The 19,433-nt window shown below is 31.5% G+C and overlaps 2 protein-coding genes across 10 annotated transcripts; one reads left to right on the top strand and one right to left on the bottom strand.

The window, feature by feature from the left end:
• The first annotated feature begins 439 nt into the window (after positions 1–439).
• Positions 440–15,599, top strand: LOC137818970 (UPF0161 protein At3g09310). Of its 8 annotated transcripts, none has more exons than XR_011082178.1 (7): positions 456–706; positions 792–851; positions 1,521–1,661; positions 1,768–1,903; positions 2,639–2,779; positions 14,472–14,620; positions 15,277–15,599. XR_011082178.1 is itself a non-coding variant. In XM_068622640.1 (4 exons), the coding sequence occupies exons 1-4, from the start codon at positions 529–531 to the stop codon at positions 1,833–1,835; spliced, it is 447 nt and encodes a 148-aa protein (XP_068478741.1). In that variant the 5' UTR covers positions 456–528; the 3' UTR covers positions 1,836–2,158. The 8 variants fall into 8 exon arrangements, 1 of the variants encoding a protein (XP_068478741.1); XR_011082174.1 differs by having other exon boundaries at positions 1,768–1,908; XR_011082179.1 differs by lacking the exons at positions 14,472–14,620; positions 15,277–15,599 and adding an exon at positions 11,640–12,011.
• LOC137818969 (suppressor of disruption of TFIIS-like) lies at positions 13,467–17,270 on the bottom strand. Of its 2 annotated transcripts, XM_068622639.1 has the most exons (9): positions 17,153–17,270; positions 16,597–16,683; positions 16,449–16,514; positions 16,251–16,348; positions 16,098–16,135; positions 15,883–15,970; positions 15,210–15,530; positions 14,535–14,600; positions 13,467–14,187 (listed from the first exon to the last, which is right to left on the bottom strand). In XM_068622639.1, the coding sequence occupies exons 2-9, from the start codon at positions 16,664–16,666 to the stop codon at positions 14,026–14,028; spliced, it is 909 nt and encodes a 302-aa protein (XP_068478740.1). In that variant the 5' UTR covers positions 16,667–16,683; positions 17,153–17,270; the 3' UTR covers positions 13,467–14,025. The 2 variants fall into 2 exon arrangements, with proteins under 2 accessions (XP_068478740.1, XP_068478739.1); XM_068622638.1 differs by lacking the exon at positions 17,153–17,270 and having other exon boundaries at positions 13,485–14,187; positions 16,597–16,705.
• Positions 17,271–19,433: the final 2,163 nt, after the last annotated feature.

The following is a 19,433-nucleotide window of genomic DNA, read 5'->3' as shown; positions in this document are numbered from 1 at the left end:
AAACAACTTGAATCTGATTTTTGTTAAATATACTTTTTTTTATTCAGAATTGTGATGTTCAATTTTATGCTATTGTTTTAAATATTTTTAATTTGTTTAATTTAAAAATAAGTTAATACAATCTATCCTATCAAATTCATTGTAACCTCTATTGTAAAGTCTAGTAACATTTTTGTTAATAAGTTCACTTTGACTAATGACGTTTGAAAAAAAACAGTATATTGACTCATTTAAAATAAAAATCAAAGTAAAAATACTCAACCCAATTAAAAAAAAGCATTCTAATACTAAAATAAAATAGCTTAATTATTTATTTTCAATATGTATATTTTTGAATTTCATATTAAAAATGTCTTATTTATATTACGGATACGAATATCCAGAAAATTAATGAGAAAATAAATATTTCCTATTCAGATATAGGGTGTAAATAACAATTAATCAGGTGCAGATAATTAGCCACACATTTTTGTTGGGCCCTGGTTTTTGAAGGCATCATAGGGGTGGCGCGTGTGTTAGGGCGTCACCATGGCCAATCTCTTTCTACCTCTCAACTCCTGTTCTCTACCCCTAATTCAAAACCCTAATTTCTCGTCTCTTCAAATCAAAATCAGCCCACGCCATTCTCCTTTACGAACACTACCACAGCATCGCACCCCATTGGTTCGTTCATTGAAGGAAGATTCCAACCCTGAAACAGTTCAAGGTACCCTTCTCTCTCTCTCTCTCTCTCTGCTGAGCTGATTCACTTGTCAAAGAATTTAATTTTGACTGTTAATTTTTTTAATCAGATGGCGAAGTGAAAAGTGTAGGAGTCAAAGTTGCACTGTCCATGTTGAGATTCTACAAGAGTAATGTTTTTCTCTCATCATTTCATTTCTATTATAATTTTGCAGTGCTTATTATGTATTGTGTTGTATCTGCCTTTTCACTTCTTTGTTGATGAAGTGTGTGTTTGGTTTGTTTATTTTTATTGAGGTGTGTTTAAAATATTTATTGTAAATTGAAAATATGTGTTATATGTTAAAGAATATTTATTTACTTTAATTTTTAATTAAAAATAATAAATTTATATATTTATAGGTATTTATTTATTAGACATTTTATTATATAAACAAAAGAGTAAATAGTTGGTTGAGTGCAGATATGTTAATTTAGTGCAGTAAGAAAAAAATACACTTTTAGTACAAAAACTTGATAATTGTTTGAACTCCTTTAATAATTAAAGTAATTGAACACATGTTGTTCTTATCATTAAGGTAATTGAACACATGTTCTTCTTTAGTAACATTCAAGTGTGTTTATCTGAGAGAAGATTAACATTAATACGTAACTATCATTCACAGAATTATTAAGGATTTTAAATTTTAAATTTATAAAGCAAAATACAAAAGGTAAAAAAGTGATAGTATTAAAGACTAAAAATAAAGACTGATTCAATTACCTTGAATTTTTTTGTATTAGCACTGTAATTTGATTAAGTTTTGTCTACCCAAACATGCTATTGTTAATGTGTGCAGGGGAAATTTCACCAATTTTGCCAAAGAGCTGTCGCTACGTTCCTACATGCAGTGAATATTCCATGGAGGCTTATAAGAGATATGGAGTGGTGAAGGGTACGGTTTTGACTGCGTGGCGTCTCTGTAGATGCAATCCCCTTGGTATTGGATCCACCAATTACTTTGATATACTTATTATTTTGTTCTGATTTTAAGTTACATATTTGGCTTTAAACGTGTTACAAGTTAATTCGTTATATGTGTTCAGGTGGGCATGGTTATGATCCACCTAGATGGTTTGGTGAGGCTAGTCTACCAGAAGATTTTGATGACTGATTGAAATGTGTTGCTGATTCTATGGTGTTCATCACTGCTGACTAAACATTTTGAAGTTCTTTGATGTGGTAATGTGAGTTTGTAGTGATTTTGCATTTTCCTTTCCTGTGTGACTTTGTTTGTACTAATGCAAAACAACTTCTGTTCTTACCACGTCAGAGAATTTGTATTAAGAAGAATTATATCTGTGATCGGAATAGAGCTGATGGTAATCAAATTGAACATATTTGTACATCCAAAGAGAAAACTGTGTTGAAACAAAGAGAGATCTGCACATTGAATATCGTAGATTTGTACTTTATGAAGTATTTTTTAAAATCCAACATGGGGATAATCATCTGCATGAGGAATGTCTTAGATGTGTTATGTCAATCATAATGAGACTCATAGTTGGTGTAGTTTTATGTTTTATATTAGAGGAATGCTAGTGACACGTATATTTTTTGGGTTTGGAATTTTTTAAATCTTTCATATCATACTATTCTGAACACATGATTCAATTATAAGTTAGAATTTTTGTTGGTTTAATTATAACATATTATCATATTTCAATCTTGTGTTTACCAAAGAAGAGCCTTCTCTTTGAGAAAAAGAAAAAAGATCATAACTGATAAATTGAAGTGTTATTTTTTGGTTTGTGTGCTTTATCTGATGTTCAAGTATACGATCAAATATTCCATAGTATATAATACATTCAAGCATTATTTTCTGGTTACTTCATTTACTCACTATTAATGCACAATAGTATTTAGTGCCTGGGATCTTATAAATGTGCTGTGAGATTGACTTTCCTTGTTTTTTAGTTAATTTCTAGGCTAACTTACCGGTGGCTTTTGAAGAAAAAGATTGTTATTTGGTAACTTACTGCTGGGAAAAACTATGAGCTTCCTCATGCTGAACTAAGAAACATAACCAATGCTGATTTTGTGGAAGTCTTTGTTCAGGTATTCTAAACTCGTGTGTGGTAATTGAGAATTGTATGCTCTCCTCTGTTTCGGTCATTTATGTCATTTAATATGTTTCAGTCCGTGATTCCTTGCTAATTGCTAACACTATTTTCAATTAACTAAATGATGAAAATAGAACATATGAAGCTAGACACATCTCTTGAATGGTGTGTTCTTGTGTCCAACATGTATCCAGGCACTGATACGCGTATGACACGTGTAGGTGAAGTGTGTAAATTAAAAGATATTTTTTAGGTCTTTGATAATTAGGAGCATTTAAATTATATATGTATTATTGGGAATATTTTTATTTAATCTCCTATCATATCTTTATATAAGTGAGATTTGTCAAAGGTGTTAATTTTTCATTAAATGAATTTCACTAAAATGTATTTTTTATATGATGATGATCTTCTGTCATATAATTCATAATGATGTCCCTTCTAATCTGTTTTGAAAAAAACATAAAATGAAAACAATCATCATCTTCTTTGTCTGGCTCGTTAGACCTACCAAGTTGTCAAACACCATTTACTTGAAATATATTTAATTTATTCATAGTTTTCTTCTCAAAGTAATGATTCATCCTAACATTATTGTTGCATCATTTGACAAGTCCAACCCACACACCTACATGATCCTTGTTATCAAAATGTCATACAAGAGAGACATGTTATCTCGACATTTTATCATGTGTTGCATGATGTAATTATGCCAATTAATCAATATATCATTTCCTATGTACCATAAGTCTCGAAAATATCTTCATTCTAGAGTTGTGCAAAGTTACTACTTTGAGAACACAATATGTGCATCTATATGTAATGTAATAGTCTGTCATTTATATTCAAATTATTTACATTTTTGACATTTTCACTTTGTATCTCTTCACAATTCATGGATGATAACACCACTACTCGATCAAAATGTATTCCCTCAAGGATGATACCAAGATTAACTTAACACCATCATACTTTAGATTTTCCTTGTTCATCCAATCCATTTGTCTTATTTCAATTCGTTTTGAGTTAATTTCAATAAAAAGATCACCAATAGTTGTGAACTTAAGATTTGTGTAAAAGACTCTCACCAAGTCCTCATAATATGGAAGTTTCATTCCAAGGAATGGTTGTAATCCTTGGAAATTCAAATGATTTTGAAAAACCCTGGTGTGGCGAAAAATGGAAAATGTGTGACTTTCGATGATAATAACACTGATTTTCCATGAAACATTTTCTCATAAACCACAGTGGAAAGAAAAAGAAATAGATGAAATATGTTTCTGAGTTCTCTTACAAATGTGATTACAGTCTCTATTTATAGACTGTTTTACAACCTAATTAAAGAAAGAAATAATAGGCAATGAAAGCCAGAAATAATGAGTGTTTAAAGCTTTACAAATCAAATAAAATCAAATCACTAACAAATCTGTCCTAATAAATATAAAATGGAATCTGCACTTAATTATAACATAATTCTCCTGATTATGCAACACTCCCCCTCAAGTTGGTGAATGTATATCTATCATTCCCAACTTGCAAGTAAGATCTTCGAATTGTTTTGTGGGAAGTCCCTTAGTAAACATATCTGCGAATTGGAGTCTTGAAGGGATGTACTCAGTGGCTATAAGACCATCATCCAACTTCTCTTTAATAAAGTGTCGGTCTATCTCTACGTGCTTTGTTCGATCATGTTGAACCGGATTGTGTGCAATACTGATAGCAGACTTATTATCACATGCCAAACCCATAGGAGCTTCATATTTTATTTTTAGGTCATCAAGTATGATCTTCATCCATAAGAGTTCACACACCCCTTGAGCCATGGCTCTAAATTCTGCCTCTGCACTTGATCTTGCAACTACATTTTGCTTCTTGCTCCTCCATGTCACCAGATTTCCACCCAAGAACATGCAGTAGCCTGTGGTGGATCTCCTATCAACAATCGATCCTGCATAGTCAGCATCAGTATATACTTTCATGGATAAGTTTTCCCCCTTTTTGAATAGCAATCCTTTTCCTGGAGAGGCTTTTAAGTATTGAATAATTTTATCTACTGCCTGCAAGTGTCTTTCTCTTGGATCATGCATAAATTGACTAACCACACTAACTGCATAGGCTATATCTGGCCTAGTGTGTGAAAGATAAATGAGTTTTCCCACAAGTCTTTGATATTGTGTCTTCTCCACTTTTGGGTTTTCCTCATCATTCCCAATCCTATGATTTTGCTCTATTGGCACTCCAGTGGGCTTACAACCCAACTTACCAATCTCTTTGAGAAGATCAAGGATGTATTTCCTTTGAGAAATAAAGATGCCCTGTCTCGAGTAAGCAACCTCTATCCCAAGGAAGTACTTCAGCTTCCCAAGATCCTTCATTTCAAATTGAGCAGCTAGTCTCTCCCTCAAATTTTGTTTTTCAATCTCATCATCACCTGTAATAATCATATCATCTACATAGACCAAAAGTAGAGTGAGTTTACCATTCTGAGAATGTTTTATAAACAGAGTATGGTCACCTTGGCTTTGTCGGTACCCCAAAGATACCATAGCTTGAGTAAACCTTCCAAACCAAGCACGAGGTGATTGTTTAAGACCATATAGGGTCTTCTTAAGTCTGCACGCCTTATTCCCTTCATTAACAATACCATAACCAGGTGGAATCTCCATGTATACTTCTTCCTCCAAGCTTCCATGCAAGAAGGCATTTTTAACATCAAATTGATGCATTGCCCAACCAAAGTGTGCTGCCAGGGAGAGAATAATCCTGACGGTATTCATTTTTGCCACTGGAGCAAAAGTCTCCTCATAATCGATCCCATAGGTTTGAGTGTACCCTTTTGCAACCAACCTTGCTTTATACCGATCCAGTGTGCCATCAGACTTATACTTAACTGTGTATATCCACCTACAACCCACTGCTTTCTTATCTTTTGGTCTCTCTACAATCTCCCAAGTCTCATTCCTTTCTAACGCGCTCATTTCTTCATTCATGGCTCGAATCCAGTTCTCATCTTTTAAGGCTTCTTGTACCGATGAAGGGATTTTGATAGAATCAATAGCTGAAAGAAAACTCTGGTGCTACATAGAAAGTTTTTCTGTAGACACAAATTGGGATATAGGATATTTGGCACAAGATCTTTTTTCTTTTCTCAAGGCAATAGGTAAATCATTTAGGTTAGGTTCAAAAGCAGTATTTAAGGTGTCCTCAAGAGTCTCACTGGTAAGAGTTCTTACCTCCGGTTCAGACAATTGAAGTTGCTGTTCGACCAGGACGGGTTCTTGTTGCCTTCGCTGATATTGTTTTCCAAAATATTTGTCTTCATTATTCTTCTCTGGTAATGATGTTGGTGCAGGGTCTTTGTCATCCTCCCTAAGAACGAAATCCTACAACAAAGGAAAAGGTGGCAACTCAAGGTCCTCAGCTTCTTGAATACTCTCCCCCTGAAGCTGAGAACTAGGAAAGAAAGACTTTGTTTCATGGAAGGTGACATCTTTAGAAATATACACTTTACGACTTTGAGGATGATAACATTTGTATCCCTTTTTGTTAGGGGCATAACCTATGAAGACACATTTGATGGCACGAGGATCTAACTTACCCCGATAAGGACTATGAACATGGACAAAAGCAGGACAACCAAAGACACGATTCTGAAGACTATTCAACATGGGAATAGAAGGATAGAATGTGGTCATAACCTGAATAGGAGTAACACCCTCTAGAACCCGAGAGGGTAATCTATTAATCAAATAAGTGGCAGTCACGACTGCTTCCCCCCAGTAAGATCTAGGAACAGATGTTTGGAAAAGTAAAGCTCGAGTAACCTCAAGGAGATGACGATTTTTCCTTTCAGCAACCCCATTTTGTTGAGGAGTGTCCACACAGGTTAATTCATGAACAACTCCATTTTCCTCAAGGAACTTGGAAAGGTTTTGGTTCACATATTCTCTTCCATTATCAGAACGCAATCTCTTAATTGGACTTTCAAATTGTGTTTGAATCATTCTGTAAAACTTTACAAACAAGTGAAAAACTTCAGACTTATCTTTCATGAGGAATATCCAAGTAACCCGAGTACAATCATCAATAAATGAAACAAACCATTTTGCACCTAAGATATTAGGAATAGATGAAGGTCCCCATACATCTGAATGAATAAGATCAAAAGGTTTAGAACTTTTATTACCATTGGGAGGAAAAGTTGTCCGATGGTGTTTAGCAAACTGACAAACATCACAATGAAATGACTCAACAGACACTTTTGTAAATAAAACAGGAAATAAGGACTTTAGGGTACTAAATGGAGGATGACCAAGACGTCTGTGTTGAAGCCATATCTGAGAGGATGACCAAGATTCACGACCTTGCTGAAGATTAGAAGTGTGTGCCTGTAGTCTAACACCCTTTTTACTTTCTTCATGTTGTAAATAATATAACCCGCCCTGTTCTTTAGCAATTCCAATAGTCTTCCCCGTGGCAAGATCCTGAAAAACACAATGGGAAGGGAAAAATACCACTGCACAATTTAAATCTTGGGTAATTTTTTGAATAGACAAGAGGTTATTGGATAGTTTGGGAACATGAAGCACATTTTTTAAAGGAAATGAAGGTTGAAGGTGAATGTTACCACGACCATTAATGGGGGTAGTGGAACCATTAGCAACAGTAATATATGGCTTACCGGATAAAGTAGTGTAGGATGAAAAAAAAGAGGAATGAGGTGTCATATGATCAGTAGCACCAGAGTCTATAATCCAGATATTTTCAGTACTAGAAGCATTAAAGGATAAAAAACTAGAACTCTTACCACTCATAGTAAAGGAACAATAGCTAGATGGCTTACTAAGGGAGTCCATGAGAGTTCAAAACCAACTTTTTTCAGATTGGCAAAATTTGATCTTGTTCACGCACAAAAAAAAAAAAAAAATCCGCCGGAAAAATTTTCCGGTGGCGGTTTCCGGCGGCCGGCGGCGGTTTCCGGCGAGCAGTGGCAGTTCCGGCGAGCGGTGCAGTTTCCGGCGAGCGACGGCAGTGGTGGTCGGTGGTGGTGGTCAGCGGTGGCCAATGGCGGTGGCAGTAACGGTCAATGGTGCAAGGTGGTGGTGGTGGTCAATGGAGAAAGGATAAGGAAAATAGAAAGTTGCAACAATGAAGGCTGTCCAAAAAAAAAAAAAAAAAAAAAATAATTACAGCAATAAAGGCTGTCAAGGAAAATGATTACAGCAATGAAGGCTAAAAAAATTGTGGAAGCAGAGTCTCCTAGATCAAGAGCTCTGATACCAAGTGGAAAGAAAAAGAAATAGATGAAATATATTTCTGAGTTCTCTTACAAATGTGATTACAGTCTCTATTTATAGATTGTTTTACAACCTAATTAAAGAAAGAAATAATAGGCAATGAAAGCCAGAAATAATGAGTGTTTAAAGCTTTAAAAATAAAATAAAATAAAATCACTAACAAATCTTTCCTAATAAATATAAAATGGAATCTGCACTTAATTATAACATAATTCTCCTGATTATGCAACAACCACCATTTGACGTTTTGTACTAAAATATTTTGAATAATCAAGAACATTTTCAATCTTCGTCTCTTGGGTAGGAGAAACTGCATCATTAAGTGTTAGAGTTTTATTCTAACTGGTTCTTTAACTTTTCATGAATGATGATGTCATGAATAATGCAATTATAATCTAGTATAAATAAATTAAATATTGATGACAATAAATATGAAACACAATTTAAAGTAAACCAAAGTGATTAAAAATTCTTAAACATAATAGTACAATTTATAAAACAAAATACTCAAGTTCGATTGTTCGATTGTTGTATATTGAAGTCATCAAACAACACAATAACACAAGTTTTGAAACACAATATTATAAGTTTTGAAACACAATATTACAAGTTTTAAACATAATAGTACAAGTCTTGAAACATAATACTACAAGTTCTGAAACATAATTATCTAATAAAAAACATATATAAGATAACAACTTAAATTGAATACCGACACAAAATAAAAGTTAAAGACATGAAATCAACGTTGAGTCATAAATGCAAACAACTTTGTGATTCAACGCTCCTATGACATCCCAAGTAGTTGTTTAAGTATGACTGGATTTGCATATAAAAACTTGTAATATTGATTCATCACTAGTTCATCATGAATATTCAACCCCACCAGTATAGCATAAATATTTGACTTAGAGAAGTGGTACGATGACGACATTGATGGTATACATGTTGACCATATAAGTTGTTTCTTTATCTAATTTCCCCAACTGCATCTTCTGATGCAGTTGCTTGTACACGAACAATATCAACCAACTTTGAGATTGTATGATTTCAATGGTTAGTGGAGAATACACATTATTGAATATTTACAGAGCAAAATGTTTATCAATTTCATCTATGGTGGGACCATTTATTTTTTATCCTCGAGACGAAGATGTGCAACTAGAGGCTGCAAAAGGCACGAACAAAATGTTTGATGGAGTGTCACTTGATTGAACACGTGGGGCAAGTAACTGGGGGACATCAACATCTACAACTTCAAACTTTGATTGCTCAGGATATATTCCATATTATTGTCAGTTAGTTGTGTTTGAAGGTGAATTCACATGGCAGGTTGTCTTCACCCGACTTTCGGTGACTCTGTCATTACACCACAAGTCATTCATTAGATTATAATAGTGGATGATCAACATGTACACCATCAATGTCACCATACATTGTACCAGTTTTCTTAGTCTAATATTTGGGTTATGTTGGTGGATGACTAATATTGTGTATCATAACTTCTAGTATAGTGTTTCAGAACTTGTAGTATTATGTTGTTGAATGACTTCAATATACAACAATCGAACTCGAGTATTGGGTTTCATAATCTGTACTACTGTGTTTAAAAACTTCTAATCACTTTGGTTTACTTTAAATTATATTTTTGTCATCAACATTTAATATATTTATATTAGATTATAATTGCATTATCCATGAAAAGGGAAAAAAATCAGTAAGGGTAAAACTCCAACACATAATGATGCAGTTTCTCCTACCCAAGGAACGAAGATTGAAGACATTCTTGATTATTCACGATATTTTAGTACAAAACGTCAAATGGTAGTGCATAAAAAAAGGTTTCATGGAAAACCAGTGTTATCACTGAAAGCCACGTATTTTCCATTGTTTGTCGCACTAGGGTTTCAATTTTAAAACCATTTGAATTTCTAAGGATTACAACCATTCTTTGGAATGAAACTTCCATATTATGAGGAATTGGTGAAAGTCTTACACAAATTTTAAGTTCATAACTATGATGATCTTTCTATTGAGATTAGCTCAAAACGAATTCAAATAAGTGAAACATGGCAAATCTGAGGTATGATGACGTTAAGTTAATTCTTAGTACCATCCTTGAGGGAGTAAATTTTGATTAAGCAGTGACGCTATCATCCATGATTCGTGAAGAGTAAGTAGTTTGAATATAAATGACAGACTACTACATTATACATGGGTGCACATGTTGTGTCCTCGAGGCAGCAACGTCGCACAACTCTTGAATAAAGATATTTTCATGTTATGATACATAAAAAATGATATATTGATTAATTGGTCTCATTACATGATGAGAATCAAATAAATGAGGCTTTTATTAATGGAGGAAGAGGACATCCACCCTCACATTTGAAGTTCTTCCTTCTAGTCTTCTCAAAATTAAAAGAAGACATAAAATAAAGATGAGGCCCAAGCCCAAAACCCAAGCCCAAGCCCAAGAAGGCCAAAGCCCAAAGAGCCCAAGTCAATCCCATGAGGGGCAAGGCCAAGCTTTGAAATACTCTTGTATAGTTTTAGGAGGTGTGGTTATTAAATAAAGGAGTGTGAAAAATGTAAAATAAAGTCACATTGTCCATGTGACTTAGGAGAGTAGTGTAGGTGTAGTTTTTAGGAGGTGTCATAGTAGAAAAAGGTCACACCTCCCATGTAACTTGTTTTTTGTGGAAATTTCAAATGAGTTTATTTGAATTTTCCCACCTATTTTTCAGCACCTCTAGGCTATAAATTAAGGTGCTGTCCTTGTACATTTGAGATTTGAATTTTAATTAGAGAAACTATACTCAAATTTTGAGAGAGCATTGGAGAGCTTTGAGCCTTTTTCTCTAGTCTTATCTTCATGGTTCCATGGTTACCTCAAGTGGCGGCTTGCACACTCATCTAGGAGCATCCATCCTTCTAGTGGCGTGATCATCCAACCATACATCCATCTTCATGAGCTTTCTCTTCTCCTTCCTTCCTTCCTTCTCTTTCAATTGTTCTTGTTTTAGCTTGATTCCTTGAAATTATGTTCGGTGTTCTTGCTGTTTTGTGGTTTTTGGTTCGGTCTTTTTATATTTCTGTCCATTCATCTTGTTCCTTTGCTTTTCTAACTCATGTTCGGTTCATTTCAATTCTTAAGTAATATGTTCGGTGCATTTGCCTTTTCTTCCACTTTAATTGGTTCAATTTGACAATATGTGGAACTTCCATATGAGTTTGGATTTGGTGTTAGATTTGGTGAGTTCTTGACTTAGAACATTGATCCAATTCTAAGAAAAAGTGTCTAACTATTGTCCAACTCAAGTTGATTCCTAAGAATGTCAAGAATCATTCTCTTCTTTGCTATTGGAATCACATCATTACATCATGCAACACATGATGAAATGTCGAGATAACAACTGTCATATGCCATGGATAACACAAATCATGTAGGTGTATGAGTTGACTTGTCAATGATGCAACAATAATGTTAAGATGAAATCATTACTTTGGGAAGAAATTAAATATCTTTTATGTAAATGATGTTTGACAACTTGGTAGGCCTGACGAACTAGACGAAGATGATGATAAAAATCTACCATTATCAGAAAACATGTTCAAGGTGATCAATCTCAGTCCGCAATCTCCCATGATGTCCAAATGTTAACCCAAATTTGGGACGAGATACAAAACATCAGGAAAGTATGACCACCATGAGGTTGGATAAAAATACATGTTTGGACATATTCAACACATGTTTTGATAGGGTTGATGAAAGATCGAATGAATCGGATTGAACATCATCAATGCTAATTATTGTATTATGTTATTGTTATTTTTCATGTTGAACATTGTTATTTAATATTCAAGTTTTATTGTTAGGCATTATCATTTAATATTCATTTGAATGCATGTTTTGCAACATTTTCTTTACATTATCTCATTACCTTTTTTGGAGAATCGAGAGCATTGCCTCAACGATCTTTGATGTCTACGTATCACTCGTTGTCATCATGTAGTTGTACAAGCTATGGTGTGTAGAACCCTTGTATTTTTACCCATGGTGGTGGGAACACGATTGCCTTCGTTGCACCTATTTGTGATTGTGGAGATTTTGTTGTTTTGATAATAACTAAAAAAAATGTTTAAAAACAATTTTGGGGTTGTCCTAAGTATAGGATAACATTTATTCATTTTGGGATTGATGAAAACTTAACAATGTTTTAAAGTTATTGATTGTTTTCATTTTATGCTTTTTATTTGAAAACATATTAAAAGGGGCATGGTCCTACTGTAACTTTTTCAAATGGTGCATTGAAGATGTTGGTGATGAAAGATATGCAATTTCTGTCAAACAAAGAAATATAATGTCTTTTAGAAAACCTTTGAAGGTCTCCACACAAAAAGGATTCAGATGTTATTTGTAGAGGTGTTTTATTTTTCTAATTAACAAAATAATGTTCTTAGTTTTGTTAAAATTTTCATGACATGAACATATTTCTCTGAATTAAATATATTTCTCTTTGAATTAAATGTAATGACTTTATGTATATTTTCCTTAAATCAATGACCATTTCATATTCATCCTTATTAATCATGATTACTTGTTTTTCTAATATTTTTTTATATAATCTATAAATTTAATGAATGATATTAATCATTAAAACAAACTTCAGTGCACCACAACCTTGTTCGTAAAAGCATCCGATATTTTATTTTTATTTATTTATTTTTATTTTACATTATTTAATTTAATTTATTTATAATTGTAATTTTATAGTTTTAATTAACGTACACAAAAATTATCTCATTTCATTTTTTAATTTCTTTTATATAAAAAAATAATTTGTAATATTATATTTTACATCATTAAAAAATAATTCAAATTACCTTTCAACCATTACATCATATTTCAATAAATTTCTTTAAAGATTCACTATAACCTATTCTAATTCAAACATATCAAATTTTCTTTTCAAATCTCCACACTTCTATTTTTTCACATCCTTGCACGCATGCAGACAAAATATTCACGAAATTAAAACTGAAACACTTTATTGCCAAAATTTAAAATATTATTAATCCTTAAACCTATAAAATTATAAATGAGAACATTAACTAGTTATATTCGTCATGTTTTTAACAATTTAAACAAATCATCTTTCCTTTTATTATAAGAACGCAATTTCTCTGTTTTCAGTAATAATTAAATAAAACATACTAAAATAAAGAAAGTTAGTTAATTTTATTAATTATTTGTAAAAGTATCTCATAAAGTGTTTGTATGAAAAAGTAATTGAAAATATAGTTTCAATTAATTAAAACATATTTTGAAAATAGACAAAGATAATTAAAATTTATTTATATTTAGTTCACAACAGTCGAATTTGAAAAAAAAATTAAGTTAACTATAATACCTTTTTTATTTATGTTTGTAGGTGAATGGAAAGAATGAAACAAAAGACATCACTGTAAAAGTACAACATTACAAACATTAATGTTTTCATTACCAAGAAGGGAATGACCAAACTTAACCAAATTATAAAGTACAATAACCATAAAACAGAACTAAAATAGAAGATGGAAACTTCTCATTTTTATTTAGTTCTTTATTTCAGCATTTTTCAAAGGGTTAATTAAATTTTTAGTTCCATAAATTTAAGATAAATCTAACTTTGGTTTTCAAATTAAAAAACTGATTTTAATCTCTCAATATTTTTTTTGTAATTTATGAATTTTAAGTATAAAACTAGTTTTAAAAAAAATCATTGAGTTTGATTCCTTCAATTTATTACCCAAAGACTAAAAAGGTAATTTTTCAAATTTGAGAGACTAAAATAAAAGTTTAGAAAACCAAAAATAAATTTATCCAAAAATTCAGAACTAAAATTTATAATTAATTCTTAAATTTATTAATGATAATAGAAAGGATCATTCTTGCAAGTTCTCAAGCTACAACTGATGTCTCCATTGCAAGCTTCTCAGTCCCAGGGTATGCAATAACTTGTGCTTTTATTTCAGTCTCCCGTAGTTCAGGCACTGCCTCCTTAAGGTTGTGAATGCTTTCCATGGCATAATCGGCACCTTTAACTCTGTGGGATTTACCAACCTGAATGTTGCAATCAATGAGAATATGTAGAGACTCGTTTAAAGGAAATCCAACAATGTTAAGGAAACTCCCTCTTACAATCTTTATTATATTACCACAGTTTCATCTTTTTTTTCTTTTATTTTACAATCTTTAATGTAATCTACATCAAGATAGGTGATTTTTATTATTTTTTTATGTTTTTTAAAACCAAAATATGATAAATATACTAATTTGATACCAACATTTACTTTGCTACTTTTTTTAATCAAAACTGGTAACATGTTAATTCAAAAGTAATGCAGATAATGGCAGAAACCAAATTAGTGAGTTTGTACTACACAGCAAAGTTCCCAACAATGACATACCAGCACAGTGTGAAGACCCACTCGTTTTCCAGCTTCTATGTTGCGGACACTATCCTCAAAGAACAACTGAATGTGGCAAAGAACAGGTAAAAAGTTTAAACAGATCACTCCATAAATTTAAGCAGAAAAAAGATAAACTTTAGAGCCCTTTTGGATTCCAAATTTTGATTGATCTAGATTGAATTGGACAATGTGATGAATTGTTGATTTATGTTGTTATTTAGTGATCATCAATAGTATTTTGTCCTTTCTATTGGTCTTTGTTTGGGAATGATGATTTGGTATTTTGGCTTGATGGCTAGATAGTATTCTTATAGTAATATTTTTATGTATCTTTATGTATATAGATACTTTTTTATATGTATCTAATTATCATTATTTATTTGCTGATAAAAATAGAAGTTCTTAAAATATAAATGCTTAAAAACAATCCAATCATTATTGAATGATAACATGACAAACATTTTGGTACCATAGCTATATAGCATGACATGACATGTTTATAAAGACAGAAAGTACTGAAATTTTTTCAAGAGATAAAATCAAAATGTGTGATGTTTTTTTTATCAGCATGTATGATGTTTGTAAGGACTAATAAACATTAAACCAAAAATAATTATTGTGAAAGTTAACACAATTGCATCATAGAGTCCACAGAAAGGTTGATTTTCTTACTGTTCTTTTGGGATTAAGGTTGGCTATCTTGAGAGCCAATTCAATGGCATGTTCTGATGGTTTGCAGATAACTGGTGAGCTTGGAAGGACTGTAGTGGGATCTGGTTGAGCAAAGTGTTCTATGATGTCAAAGATTTCTGAGCATTTTAGACCAGTTTTGGGTGTTGGATTAGTGGCCTTTGAACCAGCAACCTCTGTGATCTCAGTGCCATTGTGGATGGGATTGAGGGTCTCAAAGCATGTGATTCCTTCAAAGCAATCTTCCAATCCAAGTTTTCTAAGTGCCTTAATGGTATGGACTTTGTCTGAGTTTGTAAAAATCTAGTGACAAAAACAAGTGTTGAAACACAAGTGACAGGGATTAAAACAGTAATACTTTTGATAAATATAGCTACAAAGACCATAATTTGTGCTCTAGAAACTAAAAATATAACTTTGCAACTTTGAGAACCACTCATGAGAAATAATATTAGACAATTTAATATATTTGGATATTGTAAGATGATTTTTTTAAAGTATTATATATATATATAATATAATATATTTTCTTGATATATTTTTTTATATAAAATATTTTTCTTTATTGAAGTAGAATAATTTTAAAATTGCATTAACCATAAACATATATCTTTCTTGTTAAAATAATATTTTTTTTTTATATTAAACAACTTACAAGCTTCTTATAGGGTAGGCTGAGTAGGAGATTTCTCAGAACAGGATCTGGCTTTAAATTCTCATAAGGCAATCTCCCATGAACAAAACTGCCAACAAAATTTCAAGAATCAATCTCACCATTTCAGAATAAACAGACACAAGGATTGAAAAAAGAAACACTCATTAGCCATTTGAAAGTAATTTGGCAAAAGAAAGAAGGAACACTACTACTACCTGTAGTATTCTCCATAATCAAACTCATATCCAATTGCCTGAACAGAAAATGAAATGCATGACAATAAAAAGAAATTACTAGTGTTCTTAGAATTTAACAACTAAAACTTATTTAACAGAAAATGATAAGTAAAGAAAACCAGGAAATCACACCCTTAGACCAGAAAGAGTAGTTCCATAGTTGCTGTATAGAAGGTTGGTCATCTCATCAGTTTTACTTGGTTCTATGCCAAGTTTCTCCACCATGTAGTCTAAACATCAATGTTACCATCATATCAGTACTATAATTCAGCACTAACTACAAACACACTAATCAGAATACTTTAGCACAAGTGTGGCACAGTTCCTTACCCTTAATGTTTTGGTGAACTGCATTTGCAAGACCAGAATTGAGAGGATACAAAGTATCATCTAAATCTGCAAAATAATACCATGGTTTACACAGCAGCATCCACAAATATGGATTTTTCTGGTACTATGTTCTGATTATAAGGCTTACCAAATAGAAGACAATCATATTTTGGCCTCTGAGTCTGTTGTGTGATGCTCTTCTCATTCTCCATTTCCATCAGAAAAAACCAAAAGCCTTAAACATTAGACAGAAAACAAGTGAATAGTAGGTTCATGAACAATGGAAGCCACCATGAAAATTCATTTTGATTCTAAATTTACAGTTAATAAAAAAAATAACACTTTCTGCAATGCATGTTTTTAGCCTCATGATCATTATAAGACAAGCCACATATAATAAACATGAGGGAATTTCTAAATGGTTTTACAAGTACCAACATCATATCCATGCCATTCTCATTGTATATTCATGAACAAAATTAAAAGAGAAACATAAGGAGAGAGATAAAAAAGAACAACAAACAAAACGTGTGCTGTAATGAAATAAAAACAGTTTATACAGGTGTAAATCCTGCATTTTCATTCTTGAATTGAAGAAAAAACACAGTATGCATGTGATTTTTATGCAGAAAAAATCACATAACAAACTGAGTTATCTTATAGCTTTAGCAGATAATGAAAACTTCATAACAAACTGAGCCAACCTTCCCTTTGCTACTAGCTTCAACTCTATTCCCTCAAATTAGATAGCAAAACAAAACTCTAACAAAAGCATGTAAAACCACAAATTCAATGCTCTCTCACACTCCCATTTACATTTTCTTTTGCAGACTTGCTTGAATTATATAAGCCATGAAGTTCATCAAGTGGATCAACAGTACCTCTCTGTTCATGTTTGTTTCTACTAATTAACATGCATTGGTTTGGTTGCACTGAAAGCAATAATAGGAAGACACGTATAGTCTCTGTTCTTCACATATACTTCAACATATATATAAAGCCACCGCACCATTTTCATGCATTATATGAAACTTCTCTTTCATTTCTCTCTATTTTCTTAAAATTTGAAATTGAGTTTCCCAATATCACTGTCCAGTCAATGTTGCATCGAACATCGCATTTCACCAAATACTATTTAAAAAATGTACATTTGCTTTTGTTTCATATGTTTTTTTCTTCTTCTCTGTGTATCCACATAATTAAGATGATGCAGGAAACTAAAATTTTCTGAAATTTAAACATTAATGAAATGTATTTTCCTTTTTCTATGTGAATGTGCTATAACTTCAGAATCTCAATGTACAAGAAATATACCATTGAACATGGCTTGTTATCATAATGAACAAAATCAACATATTAAGTTCATTAGTATAAAAATTTAAGAGCTCCATAACCAAAACTAAAAGAATTCTAAAATATTTTTCCATAAACAAATCCGTTTAACCAAAAATAAGATTAAATTATTTGCGCTTAAATTTTGGTAAATTACTTTTTTAATACGTAACAGTATGTTTGATAAAGTGATAAACAATTTCAAAGAAAAAAAAATGAACATTTGGAGACACTTAAACATATAGCTGTGGGATATATCTAGAGTTTGATTCTTGTTAATGTTATTTAATAAAAGAAAAAATATTTTGTTTATTTTCTTACACTATCCCAAATAAATCATTATATTTTCGTTTGTAATAGTTTTTTTCTATATTTCATATCATTAAAGAATCATGCATATGCTAGGAAAAAAGGGAAACCATTTGCAGTTGTGCAGGGTCATGGATTCGACTGCACATTTCTGTGCACCTGAAACATAAATACAGAATTGTGGCCCTGCATTTCTTAGAAAATGTGAAAGCTCTTAAATGATTATAGATATACAATCAATTTTTGTTTATAATTTTAAAAATATTTTAGATTTTAAACTTAAAAAAATTTAATTTCTGAAATTTACTGTTTAGGGAGAAAAAGTGAATTTAGAAAATTTATTTTAATGTTATATAATAGTAAAAGAACTCACATTAGTTAATATAAATGATAACTATTTATGTTTCTTAGTTTTACACTGACTGATTCAAAGGAGTGATGAAGAATACTTCACACTTCAATATTAGGTTAAGCAGTTGTAAAAGTTTCTTCCAAAACATTCTTGATGAAAAATAATGTTTTTACTGTTGGACTTAGTAGGTATTTGTATCATATTATGATGGTAGTTAATCTTTGGATGACTAAGTATTGTTAATGTTTCTATGTTACTAGGGCTTGCATAAATCACATGTTGGTAATATTGTTGATATTATTACATATAAAAATACTTCTTATATACCTTTTCAACAATTTTCAAAGTTAATTCTCATTTAATTTGTTACCTTTATAATTATGTCCTTACTATAAAAATAATATTAGAAAATTTATCACTTTGAATGATATATAAAAGGATCAAGATAATGATAAAAATATTGTGATTCTTAAATTATTTTTAGAAATACTAAAATTTAATTAAATATGTATAACTTGTTTAAGTTATATTCAAAAAGGTTAATTTTGTACATTTGGATATAATTTTTTCGTTTAAAATATTTTCTAAATTAATTAATTAATGTGACTTTTGCAGTTAAATTGAAAGATGGACTGAAATGGAGTTACAGCAAAAGAGTTATGACCAATTTAATGGAGTAGGTCAATAACCTTATGGATTTATGAAATGAAATCAGAGTACTTCTAAATAGGGATGGATTAAGTGATTGGGAGGTTTCGACCCTAATTAACTTTAAACATAAATGATAATTTTTGGAAGTAAACTCAGATAATAATACAATTAATTACAACTGTAAACTCAAATATTAATACAATAATTACAAGGTTAGAAAGTAAACTCAAATATTAAAACAATCAATTACAAGGTTAAGGTCAAGTGAGATGTGATCTACTTTAATAAAATTGATCTTATTTTATCTTCTATGCTTAGCAATCTTCAAACTTCATAGAAGA

The sequence above is a fragment of the Phaseolus vulgaris genome, chromosome 10 (genome assembly GCF_000499845.2).
Source record: "Phaseolus vulgaris cultivar G19833 chromosome 10, P. vulgaris v2.0, whole genome shotgun sequence".
In the NCBI taxonomy this organism is placed as follows: domain Eukaryota; kingdom Viridiplantae; phylum Streptophyta; class Magnoliopsida; order Fabales; family Fabaceae; genus Phaseolus; species Phaseolus vulgaris.
Note: the sequence above shows the minus strand (reverse complement) of the source record. Positions and strands in the feature narration are given on the sequence as shown.